The sequence below is a fragment of the Tauraco erythrolophus genome, chromosome W, assembly GCF_009769465.1.
Source record: "Tauraco erythrolophus isolate bTauEry1 chromosome W, bTauEry1.pri, whole genome shotgun sequence".
Classification (NCBI taxonomy): Eukaryota; Metazoa; Chordata; class Aves; order Musophagiformes; family Musophagidae; genus Tauraco; species Tauraco erythrolophus.
Window position 1 is genome coordinate 9,945,079 of NC_141497.1, and position 19,780 is coordinate 9,964,858.

The window sequence follows — 19,780 nt, forward strand, 5'->3', positions numbered from 1 at the left end:
CAGGTGGCCTGTAGCAGACCCCTGCTGTAATGTTGCCTGTCTGTGCCCTCCCCTTAATCCTCACTGTCACAATATGATACGATGTTGGGTCAATAGAGGACAGAGAGGGGGACTACCTTGAGCCCTTTTCAGTTTGACCAGCCTGCCAGTTTCACAAGAAAGATGAGACCCTTATATCCGACCAGCCTGCCACAACCCATTTAAGGAGAAAGGGGGTTTCCTTGAACCCTTTCCAATTTGACCAGCCTTTCAAGTTTATGCTGACAGCGTCCCTGGGACAAATCCCTCTGGACAGTCCTCAAGGTCGGAGGGTGGTCACAACCCGGAAGCAGGCAGCTTTTTAGATGGAGGTGTGTTTTGTTATTATAATGACATTATAATGAGCAAAGTTCAGCTGCAGGACACGATTTCACCATCACCGCTGAGGCAGCAGTTGCAATCCATCTTCCTTTATGGCAGCTATGCGGTTATCTTTGCTTGTCACTCTCTATCCCTGGTAACAGGGATGAGCCGTGGTACCTTCGTACCACTCTACTCCCCGTTCCAAGGGTATTGTACATTCCACTCGGCCAGAGCAGGCCTTGTCCATGCCAACTGCATTCTGTTCCTGGGAGCAGCAACTATATCTTTCCTCAAAGCTACTCTAATATTACAGCTTATGTTAAGATGTAAGCTGAACTTTGAGGAACAGTGTTCTTCCATTCCCCTCATTTTCTGTTACTTTTCCACATAATCCACCCCGTGACTATAGTCACTCAAGCTTCACAATATTCAAATAGATTTGGGAATGTCTATATCATGTGGGACATTGAGTGTGTTATGTGTGTTAGTTATGGATATCAGATAGGTTAATCTTTTCATCATTTTCCATATTTTTGCATATAGTACTATTAACAAAACAAAACATATCGAAGTTAGTATTAGAAGAACAAGAACAGAGTGAAGCATTCTGTTAAGAATTCCTGTGGCAGTGGGTGACCATCCAAAAAGGGTATTCCACCATCAGTGTTCCACATCTTTCTTCACTTGTTCTAGGACACAGTGCATTTCGTCGGTGTCATCATGGACAGTAATCAGGGTCTTTTTTCCATTGTCCTGAACTTGTCTCAGCAGTTCCTTCAAATCCTGGTGTTGTAGTAACTTCCTCATTAAGGTGAGGTTCATTCCAATAGGTACAGGTAATAGTTCTTTAATCAGAGTGTGATTTGATTGCAACAGTTGAGCATATCTTACAATTTCAATGAAATTACAAACACAAAAGTTTGAATAATTTTTTGCATCTACAATTACATTGTCAATGGCTATCGAATCACAAAAAGTTCTTAGACACACACAACCTTTGCTAATATGTTCAAGTATTGTTTTGGCATTCTCATTAGGACGAATTTCAAAATGACAAACATTTTGTTCAGTATCAAGACAAAGGCTGCTGTTAAAGGTGCAGTGTTGCAATTCAATTGCCTGTAGTTGATGGTGAGTCTCCATTGCCTGTTTGGCTTTTTAACCGGCCAGATAGGAGAATTATAGAGGGAATGAGTGTGAGTAATGATACCTCACTCCTTTAAGTCTTTCACCACCCTGTCAATTCCTGTCTATGCTGCAGCTGGCAAAGGATATTGTTTTGTATTTGTCCTGGTTTCAGCTGGGACAGAGTTAGTTCTTTTTAGCAGCTAGAAGAGCTCTGTGTTTTGGTTTTAGTCTGGGACTCGTTCTGAGAAGAACGCTGACAGCGCACTGATGTTTGTAGTTGGCACTGAGGTCTCAAGGACTTTTCAGCTGCCGTGTTCTTGCCAGCGTGCAGGAGCACAACAGGATAGTGAGGAGCATAGCTGGGACAGAGGGACCACGACTCTCCTTATGATTTGAACTTAGACTTAGGACTGAGGGCCAAACGGGCCAATCAAGTATTCCATATCATGCAGCGTCATGCCCAGTATAAAAATGAGGATCAGCCGGAAAGAAGGGCCTTTTTTTCTCTTCTGGGGCTCTCACTCTCAGACTCTCGGAGTGCGCTCTCTCTCTCTCTTTTCAGGCCTCTTGCTCACCCGGGGTTGCGGTGTTGGGACTTATCTGTTTCAGGATCGTTAGTCCGGGCTGGGCCGGGCCTTGGTCACCGGGTTGTGAGCAATTACACTGTGCATCACTTGTTTGTATATATTATTATCATTATACATATGTATATATTCATATATTAGTAGTAGTAGTATTAAATTGTTCTTATCTCAACTCATGGGTCTCTTTCCCTTTACTCCTTTAATTCCCTTCCCCATCCCCTGGGGGTGGGGGAGGGTGAGTGAGCGGCTGTGTGGAGTTTAGTTGCTGGCCTAAACCATAACAGTATTTGTGATCTGGGATTGGGGCAAAGGAATAGACACTTCTAACAAATTCAGGTTTACAAAATCAAAGTCAACCCACACACACTCTTCATCACCCTGTCCCACAAAACTCCATAAGGAACCATCAGGTAATTTCCATGACAGGCCATACAGCAAATCAAAGCCTAATATGTCAGTACAGGCAGCACCGACTGGCACTTCAGCACGGGTTAGTTTTTCCTCTCCTGAAAGCCAGAGTTATTTTTGCTACTGGACATTCTTTTACAACTCCCTCGATTCCTACAGCCTTCATTTTGCAGAGACCGGGTTTTATGTCTAGATCCTCAGCAGTTTCTTCAGTTAAACTTTCAGGGAGACCACAAATTAGGGGTGTTAGTTGTGTTGGATCGATGGGAGACAACATAGGAGATTTTCTTGTCAAGTCTCTCTCATGCATTGCCTGTATGCATGCCACCTTTTGCACTGAGGAAGCCAAATCAGAGAATCCCATAGTGGTAATTCCCAGCGGATCGCCTGGTGGGTAAATTATACTTTGTTTATCCAAAGCACAGTGTGAAGTATCTCTGCATAGTCTACTGAATTCTCCAGTTCCATAAAATACCACACCGTGTCTGCCGTGTCTGTACCCAGACAAAGTATTATTTCTCCAACATATATTTAGAGTGTTTTTATGTACTTACTTAGTGGATTCTTGTTTTGTCTGAGATTGCTTAATAAAGGATGCTTAGAGCTTATTTGTAAAAACATAATTACTGTAGTTATAATTAGAACTATAAATGCAAGATAAGCATATCACTTGTATCATTGTTAACTTTCCTTTTCCATTAAGGAGTCACAGCACAGCAGCACAGTTGAAGAAGACTCTGAAGGAGATAATGATTCTGAGGAATTTTATTATGGAGGACAGGTAATGGAGGATATTTTTGCACAAGCTTCAATAAATTAATATTTGAAAGCTTCTGTTGTTCATTTCATTATAAATTTATGATAAAAATTTCTTAATTCGTATATAGAATAGAATGTCATGTGTATATATATGCACATAGTATTTTTTAGTAAAAGTATTGAATATGTTATACTGTATAATTATATAAAATTTAAAATAAGATGAGCTTGTTTACATTTGTAAAGCTATAAGAATAGAAAAACCAAGTGCTCTTCAGGACATTTGAAAATAGAAGGCAGTTGCTTGCTTCCAGGAAATAGATATTCACTCTTTAAAGCATATCTCATTATTGATACAAATGAGAAGTCAGACTGGATCCAAATCTGTTTCCTTCTGGAGGATTGCCATTTTGTAAAGTCAAGAACACTGGAATTTAATGGTAAAAAAATTATTACAAAACAATTTTGATCTAGGCAATAGTGCATTCTTTTTCTGAGCTCTACAGTTAAATTCGCCTTGAAACATGCTGCATATTTTTAGATGAATGTACTGCTCTGTCTTTACTTGTTCCCTCAGAAGAATTAGTTAAATCTCTTCATATCTTTTCCTTTTGCAATGTCAATAGAGCGCTTCACACTGCTAGTCTCTTTATTCAGATTTTTCTTATCTTTTTAGTCTATTGCCCCAAAGGAATCATTCCTCACTTATGTTATTAGAACTGTTTATTTCGATGAACATTTTAATGCATTACAGTCACTGTTTATGAAAGTTGTCACTGCCTCAGCCTTGAGGCTGAAGCCATCCGTGCCCTGAGTGTGCAGAGCTGAGGCTGCAGGAGTGTGCCAGCCAGTTGGGTCAGTGCAGAGCATGGGATACTGATGAGCAGGACATCGCCGAGCCTCTCCTCTTGCAGAGCCAATAGCGTGGTGGGATTTGAACACAAAATACATGTTGAGGTGCTTTATTCTAAAAATAAGCATGCCCCTAAAAAGCTATTAAAAGTGATATTGAAACTGGAACTGAAAGAATGCATTTTCAGTGTCAGAAAATAACTGACATGGAGTACTGACTCATGTTCACTTTAGAAATGACTGCAGGAAATGCCTCCCTTCAGCTGCTGACTCCTACGGCCCCGTGGAGAGCTGGGAAGGAGCATGTACACATACTTCAGTGCAAAAGATCAGTGTCTTATTTTAATCTGCCTGAAAGGAAAAATCTTCTGTAGTGATGAGTTGTGTGCACTGGCTTAATTTTTCAACTCTGCAGAAAGGGCAGTAACCTTAAGGTAAAGGAAAAGGCAGCAAATGACTGGGAGTGCTTCTTGAACCAGCGCAAATACGTTTAGTAAAGGATGCCTGCCAGTGCCCAAATGAATGAATAAATATTAACACTGCCTATGCAATATGAACATAGAGAGCAGTAAATCATTTTGCAAGGTGTAAAAGAGCTGGAAATACTGGTTAAAATTTAGTTGCCTTATATTTGAAGTGGAAACTACATTATATTTCATTGTTATTTTTTTAAGGTAGTACATTTAATTGAAGGAATGATAACTGGCCAAAAAAAAGCAGTAAAATTATCATTAAATCATCAATAAAAATATCAGATGACTGTGAATGTCTTGAGTATAGAATACTCAAAAAGCAAAATAAGGAGAGCAAACAAACAAAAAAAACAAAGGCATCACGGAAAGTATATTTAAAAAGAGAGAAAAAAGGAAATTTTTAATTTAAAATTTCATGGTAAAAAAGACAAAATTCTAAGGAAGAATTTAAAATAAAGATTGAGGACTTAAATAAATAGGAAATTGGATAATGAGCGAAGTCCTTCAATAGATAAAAAGAACAGTCATTTTTCAAAGAAACTGATTGTAAGAGTTATTAAGTGAGCACCAGATGTATTGGAAAAATAAAGTAGTTGACTTTATATGTGGGGAACCAGTAAGGTAAACTGCTTCATTTGAGATGTGTGTGCTGTGCCCACAGAGAAAGGGGATGAAAATGTTGACTTTAGCAACTAGAGGGAATAGATGCTAGCGTCATTGTGTGCAATACACTTGGAAAAGGTGGAGGTCAGGGATAATTCTAACATTTCTAAGTGATTACAGCTGGAAAGACAAGAGAGCAACTGATGATGAAACAAGGACCATGAAAAATGGGAAATGGCATTTGATGGGCAGTGAAAACAAGATACAAACTTTTGGTCATAAATTAAATGTTTGTATCCACTTCCTAGGCACCTGCTTGTAATCCTCCCTAAGAATTTAATGGATAAATACTTTAAAGTAGCTAAGTGATTCAATAGCCTAAGTCCTATTGATTTTCAGTGGGTCATTATGTGGGACAAAATAATTCGAATCAGATCTCAGATTAAAAACTGAGACTTTCTAAACACACTCTTCAGACACAGCAAAGTTATCAGATTTTTTAGCTTTTATATTCACTTTCTCTGAGACTGTATTAATTCTTACTTTGAATCTCTGTCTTCTACATTTGCAAAAGAGAACAGGAGATTGAAACAGTAATACTACTGCCTTTGGCACTCTCTCCCCCTCTTGTGCTTCAGTTACAGGACATACTTTCAAATGCAGATATACAAAACTCTGGCAATCTCCTCTGTGTACATCAGCATGTCTATAGCACTAATTCAGGAATGGAAAATATCACACTGTGATCTTACAATTTGCCAGAACATTGCTTTGTTTCCTTTTTGAGTTCATAACCTCTTACCATGAGAAAATAGATTGGAGAAAGCATTATATTGAGCAGTTCAGTGTTCTGCATAGTGTTCCTTTTGGATTTTACTATTATTGATACAGAAGACTGCTTAAAAAATGTGGTTTAGGACCAATGAAGGTGATGGGTGAGCCACAGCTACGATTTGTGAAATGATTACTGTGCTCTCTTTGGAAGCAGGACAGCAATTATTGATGCAGCTTTAAAGAATTCATGTTTGAGTAATGAGCATGTAAAAAGGATTGGTTTGCTCTTACCTTAAGTGGAAAAAAAATTATAATAGAAGTTTTCTTCCTGTGCTCTTCTACTTGGGAAATTATTCTGACATGCCTGCCCAAACAAGACAGGGGTACTTGGCTTATACTCTTCTAGTCATGAATATAATTGATATCTCTGATAAATATATGCCCATGCTATGCTGATGAATTCTGTGTCTCATATTTGAAGAATTCTAAACCTAATCAAATTATTCTTTCCTAATTTTCACATGTAAAAAGTGATCAGCTGATTATTGTTTTAATTCTATTGAAATTTATTTAATTAGTTTGAAAAGTACATCTCTAGGTATCAGAGCTGAAAGTGTCACAGCACTGGTCTCCTACAGATTTAGATGTACAAATGGAAGAAACAGTACTGCAGTTAGATATGATTCTGCAATAGCAAGAATTCTCAGCAGGAATCCCTGTATAAGGATGTATATAAGTCTAAAGGGATAAATTGCACTCTTGTGCTTTGCACTCTGAATTTGTCAAAGGTACAAGCCAAATCCTACTCTCATTTCTGAATCTGTCCAAATTTAGGGAGTTATAGACTTGTGGAATTATTGTCATTCTGATTGGTGTAAATAAGTAGAATTAGGCTCACATAATAAGGAGTATATTGCTTAAAAAGAAAGTAGCAATAGACTTTTAATAGATTGTTAAAAGCCTAAAAAGGTATTTTGGTCCTTGTGGAAGATAGGAGGATATTAATTATTTTGACTTCATACAGCCCGACCAAACCAGCTCACAATCAAGGACATCAAAGGAAACAAGAAAAGCTTCTATAGATATGTCAGTGATAAAAAGAGATCTAGGGAAAATGTAGGCCCTCTCTGAAAGGAAACGGGGGACATGGCTACCCGGGATATGGAGAAGGCTGAGGTTCTCAATGATTTCTTTGCCTCAGTCTTCACTGAGCTCCAGCTGCACAGCCCAAGTCACAGAAGGCAAAGGCAGGGACTGGGAGAATGAAGAACTGCCCACTGTAGGAGAAGATCAGGTCCGAGACCATCTTAAGAACCTGAAGGTGGACAAGTCCATGGGACCTGATGAGGTGCATCCGCGGGTCCTGAGGGAACTGGCAGATGAAGTTGCTAAGCCGCTATCCATCATATTTCAGAAGTCGTGGCAATCTGGTGAAGTTCCCACCAACTGGAAAAGGGGAAACATAGCCCCCATCTTTAAAAAGGGAAAAAAAGAAGACCCAGGGAACTACAGGCCAGTCAGTCTCACCTCTGTGCCTGACAAAATCATGGAGCAGATCCTCCTGGCAACTCTGCTAAGGCACATGGAAAATAAGGGCGTGATTGGTGACAGCCAACATGGCTTCACTAAGGGCAAATCCTGCCTGCCTAATTCGGTGGCCTTCTATGATGAGATTACATCATTGATTGATAGGGGAAGAGCAACCGACATGATCTACCTGGACTTATCCAAAGCATTTGATACTGTCCCACACGACATCCTTGTCTCTAAAATGGAAAGACATGGATTTTACAGATGGACCACTCAGTGGATAAGGAATTGGCTGGATGGTCGCACTCAAAGAGTTGCAGTCAACGGTTCAATGTCCAAGAGGAGGCCAGTGACGAGTGGTGTTCCTCAGGGGTCAGTACTGGGGCCGGTTCTATTTAACATCTTTGTTGGTGACATGGACAGTGGGATTGAGTGCAACCTCAGTAAGTTTGCAGATGACACCAAGTTGTGTGGTGTTGTGGACACGTTGGAGGGAAGGGATGCCATCCAGAGGGACCTTGATGGACTGGAGAGGTGGGCCTGTGAGAACCTCATGAAGTTCAACAAGGCCACCTGCAAGGTCCTGCATGTGGGTCGGCTGTACAAGTACAGGCTGGGCAGAGAATGGATTGAGAGCAGCCCTGAGGAGAAGGACTTGGGAGTGCTGGTGGATGAGAAGCTCAAAATGAGCTGGCAATGTGCGCTTGCCAGAAAGTCAACCATATCCTGGGCTGTATCAAAAGAAGCGTGGCCAGCAGGTTGAGGGAGATGATTCTGCCCCTCTGCTCTCGTGAGACTCCACCTGGAGTACTGCATTGAGCTCTGAAGTCCCTAACACAAGAAGGACATGGAGCTGCTGGAGCAAGTCCAGAGGAGGGCCACAAAGATGATCCGAGGGCTGGAGCACCTCTGCTATGAAGACAGGCTGAGAGAGTTGAGGCTGTTCAGCCTGGAGAAGAGAGGGCTCCAGGGTGATCTTATAGCAGCCTTCCAGTACTTAAAGGGAGCCTACAGGAAAGCTGGAGAGGGACTTTTTACAAGGGTATGTAGTGATAGGACAAGAGACAATGGCTTTAAACTGAAAGAGGGTAGATTTTGATTAGATATAAGGAAGATTTTTTTTAATTTAGGGTGGTGAAGCACTGGAACAGATTGCCCAGAGAAATTGTGGATGCCCCATCCCTGGAAGTGTTCAAGGCCAGGTTGGATGAGGCTTTGGGCAACCTGGTGTAGTGGAGGGTGTCCCTGCCCATGGCAGGGGGGTTGCAGCTAGATGATCTTTGAGGTCCCTTCCAGCCCTAACCATTCTATGATTCTATGATTTTTCTTTGTAGTGTGAGCACTAACATAACTGTTTCCACTTTCCATGCAGAGTTTTAAAAAATGGAGATGATGTCTAAACACATGTTTCTTTACACCTTCTCTGGTAAAATACTTAGAAATGGGAAAGTGTTCTTTAATTACTTTTTTTTTTTTGATCTGATATAATTGCATTGGTAGATAGAATAGGCAAATATAGCCAATGAGTAGATTGAAAATGTAACTTAGACGCTGAGACACTTTGTATATAGTATAGTCTTGTGTTTCTCTTGTTGAGCCCAAGTCATTCTGTGTCTAAAATATATGAGTGTGACAACAAGCAAGAGGGAGCAAACCTTTGTCCTGTAGTGGTTGGACTGGGATGCTATGACTGGAGAGATATGGTTCTTCTCCTACTTACCAGTTTTGAAATGCACAAGTGGCCCAGAACAGACCCCAGGACAGAGGGATGAGTCCTTTTCAGCTTCTCTTCCCACAAACAGGAGCACTTAGGAGACTTAGACCACCTCAGTGCTTCAGCTTATCAACAGTGTCCTTTCTGAACATGGCATTAAGGAATCTTTATGCAGCATATTTTGCAGGGGGAACTTTCAAGAGCCTATATTAGGTGCCAATAATGAAATAAATAAGAACTCCTAGAATATTTTGGTTTCGGTAGGTTAGCTATGATGGAGAACTTCACAAGCACCCACAACTGGAAGCTGATTTGACAGCAGTGAGAGAGATCTATGGACCTAATGCAGTATCTCTCAGGTATGTCATTGACCCTTCTGTATTGTGGAACCTTTAACGTTTTGGAGACTGACTCCCATGTGGACCTTTCCTCGCTGCCAAAACACAAGTCTCTTCTGATGATTTCTGTGTATTGTGGCAAAAAGGAGCACTGCTGGCTAGCAATAATGCCGGCTTTGTTTTTTCTTTTTGTGATTGAGTACTGATACAACTGGCTATGCTGAGAACAAGCCCTTGAAGCCTGTTCTAAAACATCATTGTCTTTTGCAGTTCAGTCAATATTTGATCAGGCTGTTGTATTTTGTTGAAAATTAATATTCAGCATTACTCTAAACTCTTGCTAAACTTCTGTCATATCCTGTCTTTTACCCTGGAGGTGAACAAGATGAATGATAAGAGATTTAGTAAATGTTTTCCCTAGGGAAAGACTGAAGGAATTTGATTTGTCTAGTCTGGAAAAAAGACAGAAGGAGAGGACATAATAACAGTTCTTCAAAAAATAAAATTGTTTGTAGATAGGAGGAGCGATCAAATGTTGTCGATTGTCATCATGAGATAGACAATAAGAAACTAGCTCTGTTAGCAACAAACAAGAATTTGATTAGGTTTTGGGAAAGCTTTCTAATTGTGGGAAGCTAAAGTATCCTACAAAGAGAAGTGGTGGAACCTGTCGGGGTGGATTGCAAAGAGTAATTACACAAAAATTCTGTTGGGCATATATGAGTGTGCATGATTCTGCCATAGGGCATAACTGTATGGTATTTTTATAATGCTTCAGGTCTTTTATAACTTCATTTTCCATCTATATAATCTTAATAATTTAATAAAAATAACAATTAGGCAAGATGGAACAGACCTGTCATATGTATTACAAAGAAAATATCAAAGTTGTCATACAAACCAAGTAATAAAATACAGAGAATAACCTTAGGCATACATATATTGCAAATAACAATTCCCATTAACCTCTAAACAATAAACTGTGTTATTTTAGTCTAAGAAGAGAGAGCATGTCTACAACTATGGTGTATTATACCTTTTCAAATTAAGTGGAAATTTATTACATTTTCAGGACCTAGGGAATTAAAATCCAAATAGTTGTATATGGATTTAGAAAATCAGAGAATCATAGAATAGTTTGGGTTGGAAGGGACCTTTAAAGGTCATCTACTCCAACCCCCTGCAATGAGCAGGGACATCTTCAACTAGATCTGGTTGCTCAGAGCCCCATCCAACCTGACCTTGAATGTTTCCAGGGATGGAGCATCTACAAACTCTCTGGGCAACCTGTTCCAGTGTTTCACCACCCTCATTGTAAAAAATTTCTTCCTTATATCTAGTCTGAATCTACCCTCTTTCAGTTTAAAACCATTACCCCTTGTCCTATCGTAACAGGTCCTGCTAAAAAGTCTGTCCCCATCTTTCTTATAAACCCCCTTTAAGCATTGAAAGGCCACAATAATGTCTCCCTAGAGCCTTCTCTTCTCCAGGCTGAACAACCCCAACTCTCTCAGCCTGTCCTCATAGGAGAGGCGTTCCATCCCTCAGATCATCTTCGTGGTCCTCCTCTGGACCTGCTCCATGTCTTTCCTGTACTGAGGACTCCAGAGCTGGGCGCAGTACTCCAGGTGGGGTCTCACGAGAGCAGAGTAGAGGGGCAGAATCACCTCCCTCGACTTGCTGGTCGCACTTCTTTAGATGCAACCCAGGATGCGGTTGGCTTTCTGGGCTGCAAGTGTACATTGCCAGCTGCTCTCAATCTCTTCATCCCTCAGCCTGTATTGATATTGAGGGTTGTCCTGATCCATGTGCAGGATCTTGCACTTGGCCTTGTTGAACCTCATGAGATTCACATGGGACCACTTCTTGAGCTTGTCCAGGTCCCTCTGGATGGCATTCCATCCATCAGGTGTGTCAACCACACCACTCAGCTTGATGTCTTCTGCAAACTTGCTGAGAGTGCACTTGATCCCACTATGTCATTGATGAAGATATTAAACAGTACTAGTCCCAATACAGATTCCTGAGGGACACCACTCATCACTGATCTCCGTCTGGACACTGAGCTGTTAACCATTACCCTCTGGATGTGACCATCCAACCAATTCCTCATCCACCAAACAGTCCACTCATCAAATTCACATCTCTCCAATTTAGAGCGAAGGATATTGTGGGAGACCATGTCAAAGGCCTTATGGAAGTCCAGGTAGATGACATCTGTAGCTCTTCCCTTGTCTGCTGATATAGTCACTCCATCATAGAAGGCCACTAGGTTGGTCGGGCAGGATCTATCCTTGGTGAAGACATGCTGGCTGTCTCAAATCCCCTCCCTGTCCTCCATGTGCCTTAGCATAGCTTCTAGAAGGATCTGTTCCATGATCTTCCCAGGCGCAGAGGTGATGCTGACAGGTCGGTAGCTCCCAGGATCCTCCTTTCTACCCTTTTTAAAAATGGATGCAATGTTTCTCTTTTTCCAGTCACCGGGGACTTCACCTGACTGCCATGACTTTTCAAATATCATGGAGAGTGACTTGGCAACTACGTCAGTCAATTCCCTCAGGACTCTTGGGATGCATCTTGTCGGATCCCATAGACTTCTATGTGTTCAGGTTCTTCAGGTGGTCAAGAACCTGATCTTCTCTTACAGTGGGAGGGACTTTGCTCCCCCAGTCCCTGCCTTGCGGTCCATCCACTCGAGAGGTGTGGGAAGAGAGGTTGCCAGTGAAGACTGAGGCAAAAACATTGTTGAGTACCTCAGCTTTCTCCTGTTTGTTGTTACGAGTTTGCCAGTCATGTTCATCAGCAGGGGGACACTTTCTTTGACCTTCCTTTTCTGGCTGACATGCCTATAGAAGCCCTTCTTATTATTCTTTGCATCCCTTGCCAAGTTCAGCTGCAGCCACACCTTGGCCTTCCTGACCCCATCCCTATACAACCAGGCATTGTCCGTATACTCTTCCCAGAATACCTGTCCCTGCTTCCACTGCCTGTGCATTTCCTTCTTGCTCTTTAGTTTGACCAGCAGGTCTCGACTTAGCCAAGCCAGTCTCTTGCCTTCCTTTCCTGATTTCTTTCACCTGGGGATCGAGAGCTCTTGCACTCTATGGAAAGCGTCCTTAAAGATCTTCCAGCTCTGTTCTGCTCCCTTATCCCTGAGGGCAGTTTCCCAGGGGGTCCTATTGACTAACTCCTTGAACAGCTGGAAGTTTGCTTTCCTAAAATTCAGGATCCTGACTTTACTCTTCGCCTGATCCATATCCTTCAGGTCTGTGAACTCCACCAGTGCATGATCACTGCAGCCCAGGCTGCCTCCAATCTTGACATCACCGGTTAGCTCACTTGCATTGGTGACCAACAGGTCCAGTATCGCATCCCCTCTGGTAGGGCTGTCTATTACCTGGCTTAAGAAGTTATCTATCCTCAATGCACTCCAGGAGTCTCCTGGATTGCCTATAGCTCACCGTGCTACTTTTCGAGCAGATGTCGGGGTGGTTGAAATCTCCCAGCAGGACGAGAGTCTACGAGCACGATGCCTCCTGTAGCTGGAGTAAGAAGGCCTTGTCAATAGGCTCCCCTTGATCAGGCAGCCTGTAGTAGACACCAACCACAAGGTTCCCTTTGTTGCCTCGGTCTCTAATTCTTTTCTAAAAAGAAATACTAAATATTCTAAATACTTTTAATATTATTTACTAAATACTAAAATACATTACTAAATACTTTTTACTAAATACTTCTAAATACTTTTGAAAATTAACTAGGGTTTTCTTTCATCACAAATAGGAGCAGCATGTGACCATTATTGTTTTCTTGATTTTTTGTGCAATATGTGAGACAAAAATACATAGCAGCAATGGAGAGAGAATTTGGGGGAATTAGTAGAAAAAATATTTAGCCTATTTAAGCAAGATCTATTGAAAGAAGGCTTCAGTGCAGCAGACAGTCACCCACTGGGAATATTGATCCAGTCTATGTAGACGTGCATTTTATCACCATTCTGATTTTACAGACAAGATTATCCTGTATAAAATCTTCTCTGTTATAAGTACTTCTGGGCTGAGGAGTAACTTAAAGAGTTCTAATGTAATGTAATTCTTTCTTTTCAGGGAATATGGAGCCATTGATGATGTAGATATTGATCTGCATATTGATGTTAGCTTTCTTGATGTAAGTAATCTAATCACAGGATTACATAATGAACATTAATATCCATTTAATTCTGCTACACATCAGGCTTTCTAGACAACCCCTGAGACTTTCCTTTTTCAGAGGCTTGATCTTCACAGGTGGCTGTCACATTGATTCATTGATTGCTACTCAGTGGAAAGGTTTCCTTTTCCTTTTATGATCACATTGTTAAAATGTTTTGCAGGATTTTATTTACTGCATATGTATTTCCTTTCAAATATGCTTTGGGAATGGTAAATGTTTTAACTGATATGAATGAAATAATTTTTTTTTTTTTTTTTTTGCTATCCTAGACATTAGTTAGGTGAAAGCACTTCATAGAGTCCTGGAGGGAAGACGATCTTGGCTGGAGCTTTCCTGTGTGCTTCTCAACATCTGCAGCTGATTAGGGAGAAGCTTGAGTGGCAAAGGAGACAGGACAGTGGTTCTGTCAACTGGCAACATAGCTTCTGTAACGGTTATGCTGTCATTAACTCCACACTTTCCTCACCTCATCTGTGCAGTAACTTCCTGTCCTCTAGATGCAGAATGAAAATTAGTGCTTTTAGGGGCATCATTAGCTTTTGCACAGATATGTCATATTCTCAGGTCAGCACAGCACATAAGTTCTCAGACTCTTCTAAAATTTAAGAAAATCTGACCATACCTTGAATTATTTTAATCAGTCTTAAGAAGGAGCAAACATTTCCTTTGCCCTATGTTCTGGGATGAGTTTCCTTTCCATCTTTATTTGCTCCTTTGCTTCTCAGCTTCTCAGCAGTATCTCTTGATAGATGAGAACATGTCTACCTGCACTGTGTTTAAATGAGCATAGTCAAGGACTGAAAGCAGTCTAACACTCCTCTTAGGGGCATCATCAGGCAATAGCTTGTCCTAAGTCTCAAGTTTAAAATTGGAGTAGATATTCCATGACTGGGTAAATGGACAGATGGTGTTTATAACAACTCTAAGGTAGACTGGCAAAATGCAACACTTCCTCATGATGGCTAATGGTCTCTGTTGTTTTCTTTTTATCTTGAACTAGGAAGAAATTGCTGTGGCTTGGGATGTAATTCGCACAGAACCTATAATAGTGCGATTGCACTGTTCACTTACACAGTACTTAAATGGTCCAGGTTAGTTACCTGTGTATTCTTCATGTGCTTTGTATGGTGTCCCAGTCTGAGCCATGTACTAGGTGACAGATATTCATTCACTGCTGTCCTAGTTTTAGCTGGGACAGAGTTTTTTTTTAACAGCTAGAAGAGCTCCGTGTTTTGGTTTTACTCAGAGGCTCACTCTGAGAAGAACGCTGATAGCAAGCTGCCAAGGACTTTTCAGTGTGCCAGAGTGCAGAAGCACAGAGGGATAAGGGGGGAGCATAGCTGGGACAAGGGGGACACGATTCCCCTTGTGATTTGTGGTGGAACTTAAGATTGAGGGCCAAACTGGCCAATTAGTATTCCATATCATGCAGCGTCATGCCCAGTATAAAAGCGAGGGTCAACCGGGAAGAAGGGCTTTTGCACTTTGGCTCTTTTGCACTTTTGCTCTTTTGCGCTTGCTGCGCTGTTGCTCTGCTGTTTTTCTTTCTTCTCTCTCTCGCTCTCTCTGCCCCTCTCTATTTCGGGGCCTCGCGTTCGTCCAGGATTGCAGCTTCGGGACGAGACGGGCTTCGCATACGAGGGGGTGGTGAGCATCTGCACTGTGTATTAAATAATCTGTATTAAATGATTCTTATCTCAACCCACGGGTTTCCCGTTTATCCCTTAGTTCTCTCCCTCATTCCTGGGGGTGGGGGAGGGGGAGTGACCGGCTGTGTGTGGGGGGGAAGTTTTCAACTTAACCCACGACAACAGTCTTAATTGGCGCCCAACGTGGGGCCCGAAGGGGTTGAGATAACGATGTTGCTGGCTGGAATGCTGTTTGTTATGCTCGCATACATGTTACCGGACATTTATAATTTATTGTCTTATTTACCCTATATGATGTTAGGCGGAATGTTTATGCGGTTTTCTGGCTCTGGGTGTTGGACTGGCATGAAAAGTATGTTATCGGTAATTAAGGGTCTTGCTATACTGTACGGTGTAACTCTGATAAGATCATCGGTGCTGGGACCGGCTCAGTCTTTGTATTCGGCGGTGCAGAGGGGGATGGTGATGTGGAGCTCGTTTATTAATTTTGAGTGTCACCTGGAGGATATCATCGCCAATTATACTGGTGACTTTTCATTCACAAAAGCTTACGTTGATTTTGATAATGCCGAACATCATTGGAATAATTTAACCGGTTTGATTGTCCTGCAAGGTCTCCTGAATATATGTTTAATTATTTATATATTCAAAGTCAATCGGCCATTTAGGGGTGTATATCAATTTATTTCTCGGGTTATTGTGCTTGTCATCTCGACTCCCATGACAAGCACTATAGCTACTCAGACTACAACGGTATCAGTTGCCCCCGTAAGGAAAAGAAAATGTATACAAAAGTTAGAAGATGAAGAAGAGCAATCAGGACCATCACAACAACCAAATGAGGAAGAGCAATCAGGGCCACCAGAGCAACCAGACAAAGAAGAGCAACCAGGGCCATCACAACGATTGGAGGAAGAGCAACCGAGGAAATGTGTGCGAAAGTCAGAACGCAGAGGAGAGGATGATGATGATGAAGAGCCATCACGAGAAATGAAGCGGGAGCGTTCTGTTTCGCCCCAGAGAAAATCTCAATGGAGGAGAAGTGACATCATAGATGAGATGATAACCACCAGATCTCTAAAAATGAGCGAGCTGCGAGATATTCGAAAAGATTATGGCCGTCTTAAAGGTGAGCCCATTGTCTCTTGGTTGCTCAGATGCTGGGACATGGGAGCCAATAGTCTGGAGTTAGATGGTAAAGAAGCCAGGCAGCTAGGAGCCCTTGCCATGGATGGAGGCATTGATAAAGCAATTGGAAGGCACACACAAGTCCGCAGCCTCTGGAGATGGCTCCTGGCAGCTATAAAGGAAAGGTATCCCTACAAGGACGAGGTGCCATGTAATGTAAGCAAGTGGACCAACATAGAAAAAGCTATTCAGTATCTGAGAGAACTGGCTGTGCGAGAGTTGATTTATCTTGACTCGAGAAGCGGACCAAGACTCGAAGATCCAGATGACGTCCGGTGCACACGACCAATGTGGCAGAAGATTATACGGAGTGCGCCATCAGCATATTCCACCTCATTGGCAATAATGGACTTCGGAGACGATGAAGCACCACTATCCGTAGGTAATCTGGTCACCTACCTCCGACGATATGATGATAATACTTCTATATGAACCTGTGTTGCGGCTGTGGAAAAGCTGTCTGAGGAGGTCTGAGAATTAAGAGAAAAAGTAGATTTCCCACCACCTGAACGTTCTAGAATTTCAGCTGTCAGAACCAGGCGTTACCCTCCTCGTGAGAGACAAGAGAGACGGTACAGATCACGGGGTGAGCTGTGGTTCTACCTCCGTGATCATGGAGAAGACATGAGAAGGTGGGATGGAAAACCCACCTCCGCTTTAGAGGCCAGGGTACGCCAGTTGGGAGGAAGAACCAACAGAAATAGAACTTTCTCCAGTTCCTCCAGGACAGCTGTTGCCCCAGTCTACAGTGAGCAGTCCACTAGTCAAAATGGGAGGGCTGATCCTCCTAGCCACCCTAACTCTAATCCTGCTGATTCCTCTGATGAATATGATAATAGGCACTAGAGGAGCCCTGCCTCCAGCCAGGTGGAGGAGAGGGATAATCGAGTTTACTGGACTGTGTGGATTCGGTGGCCTGGCACATCATACCCCAGAAACTATAAGGCTCTAGTGGATACTGGTGCCCAATGCACCTTGATACCGTCGAACTTCAGAGGGGCAGAATCCATCTGTATTTCTGGAGTGACAGGGGGGTCTCAACAACTGACTGTGTTAGAGGCTGAAGTGAGCCTAACTGGAGAGCAGTGGCAAAAACACCCTATTGTAACTGGCCCAGAAGCACCGTGCATCCTTGGCATAGATTATCTTAAGAGAGGGTATTTCAAAGACCCAAAAGGGTATCGGTGGGCTTTTGGCATAGCTGCAGTAGAGACAGAAGAAGGCAGGCAGCTGTCTACTTTGCCTGGTCTCTCAATGGACCCTTCTGCTGTGGGGTTACTGAGGGTCGAAGAACAACAGGTGCCAATTGTTAATACAACAGTGCACCGACGGCAATATCGTACCAACCGAGACTCTCTAATTCCTATCCATAAGTTGATTCGTCAACTGGAGAGTCAAGGAGTCATCACAAAGACCCGCTCACCTTTTAACAGCCCTATATGGCCTGTACGTAAGTCCAATGGCGAGTGGAGGACTGACGGTAGACTATCGTGGCTTGAATGAAGTTACACCACCATTGAGTGCTGCCGTGCCAGATATGCTGGAACTTCAGTATGAACTGGAGTCAAAGGCAGCCAGGTGGTACGCTACAGTTGATATCACTAATGCATTCTTCTCAATTCCTTTGGCACCGGAATGCAAGCCACAGTTTGCTTTCACTTGGAGGGGCATCCAGTATACCTGGAATCGACTGCCCCAGGGGTGGAAACACAGCCCCACTATTTGCCATGGACTGATCCAGACCACACTGGAACAGGGTGATGCCCCAGAACATTTGCAATACATTGATGACATCATTGTATGGGGCAACACAGCAGAAGAAGTTTTTGAGAAAGGTGAAAAGATAATCCAAATCCTTCTGAAAGCAGGCTTTGCCATAAAACAGAGTAAGGTCAAGGGAACTACATAGGAGATTCTGGTTTTGGGAATAAAATGGCAAGATGGGCGTCGTCAAATCCCAATGTATGTTATTAATAAATTAACAGCTATGTCCCCACCAACCACCAAAAAGGAAGCACAAGCTTTCTTAGGCATTGTGGGTTTCTGGCGAATGCATATTCCCGACTACAGCCAGATTGTAAAACCCCTCTATCAAATAACCCGAAAGAAGAATAATTTTGAATGGGGCCCAGAGCAAAAACAAGCCTTTGAACAAATTAAACAAGAAATAGTCCATGCGGTAGCCCTGGGACCAGTCTGGACAGGACAAGATGTCAAAAACGTACTCTACACTGCAGCCAGGGAGAATGGTCCTACCTGGAGTCTCTGGCAAAAAGCACCAGGGGAGACGCGAGGTCGACCTCTTGGGTTTTGGAGTCAAGGATACAAAGGATCCGAAACCAACTATACTCCAACTGAAAAAGAGATATTGGCAGCATATGAAGGAGTCCGAGCTGCTTCTGAAGTGATTGGTACAGAAGCACAGCTGCTCCTGGCACCCCGATTGCCAGTGCTCGGCTGGATGTTCAAAGGGAGCATCCCGTCTACACACCACGCAACTGATGCCACATGGAGCAAGTGGATCGCGCTGATCACACAAAGAGCTCAGATAGGAAACCTCAATCGCCCAGGAATTTTGGAAGTGATCACTAACTGGGCTGAAGGTAAAAACTTTGGAATGTCACCAGAGGAGGAGGAGGTGACACGTGCTGAGGAGGCTCCACCATATAATGAACTATCAGACAATGAGAAGAAATACGCTCTGTTTACTGACGGATCCTGTCGCCTTGTAGGAAAACATCGAAAATGGAAAGCTGCTGTATGGAGCCCTACCCGACAGGTCGCAGAAGCTACCGAAGGAGAAGGCGAATCAAGTCAGTTCACAGAGGTGAAAGCCATCCAACTGGCTTTAGACATCGCTGAACGAGAAAAGTGGCCAATGCTCTATCTCTATACCGACTCTTGGATGGTAGCAAATGCCCTGTGGGGATGGCTACGGCAATGGAAGCAGAGCAACTGGCAACGCAGAGGTAAACCCATCTGAGCTGCCCCGTTGTGGAAAGACATTGCTGCTCGAGTAGAGAAGCTGATTGTAAAAGTACGACATGTAGATGCTCATGTACCCAAGAGTCGGGCCACAGAAGAACATGCAAACAATCAACAGGTGGATCAGGCCGCCAAGATTAAAGTGGCTCAGGTGGATCTGGACTGGCAACATAAAGGTGAAAAATTTCTAGCTCGTTGGGCCCATGATGCCTCAGGCCATCAAGGAAGGGACGCCACATACAAA

At 42.7% G+C, this 19,780-nt stretch overlaps 1 protein-coding gene across 1 annotated transcript in view; it reads left to right on the plus strand.

The window, feature by feature from the left end:
- The window catches only part of LOC147526206 (protein mono-ADP-ribosyltransferase PARP8-like), a gene marked incomplete at its 5' end in the record, with an annotated part of 222,393 nt that overhangs the window by 52,506 nt on the left and 150,107 nt on the right, over positions 1 to 19,780 (plus strand). The window contains 4 exons of the mRNA XM_086630266.1: positions 3,166 to 3,243; positions 9,432 to 9,526; positions 13,609 to 13,669; positions 14,715 to 14,805. Of these exons, the coding sequence (XP_086486392.1) occupies positions 3,166 to 3,243; positions 9,432 to 9,526; positions 13,609 to 13,669; positions 14,715 to 14,805 (325 nt within the window). The remainder of the gene's footprint in view (positions 1 to 3,165; positions 3,244 to 9,431; positions 9,527 to 13,608; positions 13,670 to 14,714; positions 14,806 to 19,780) is intronic.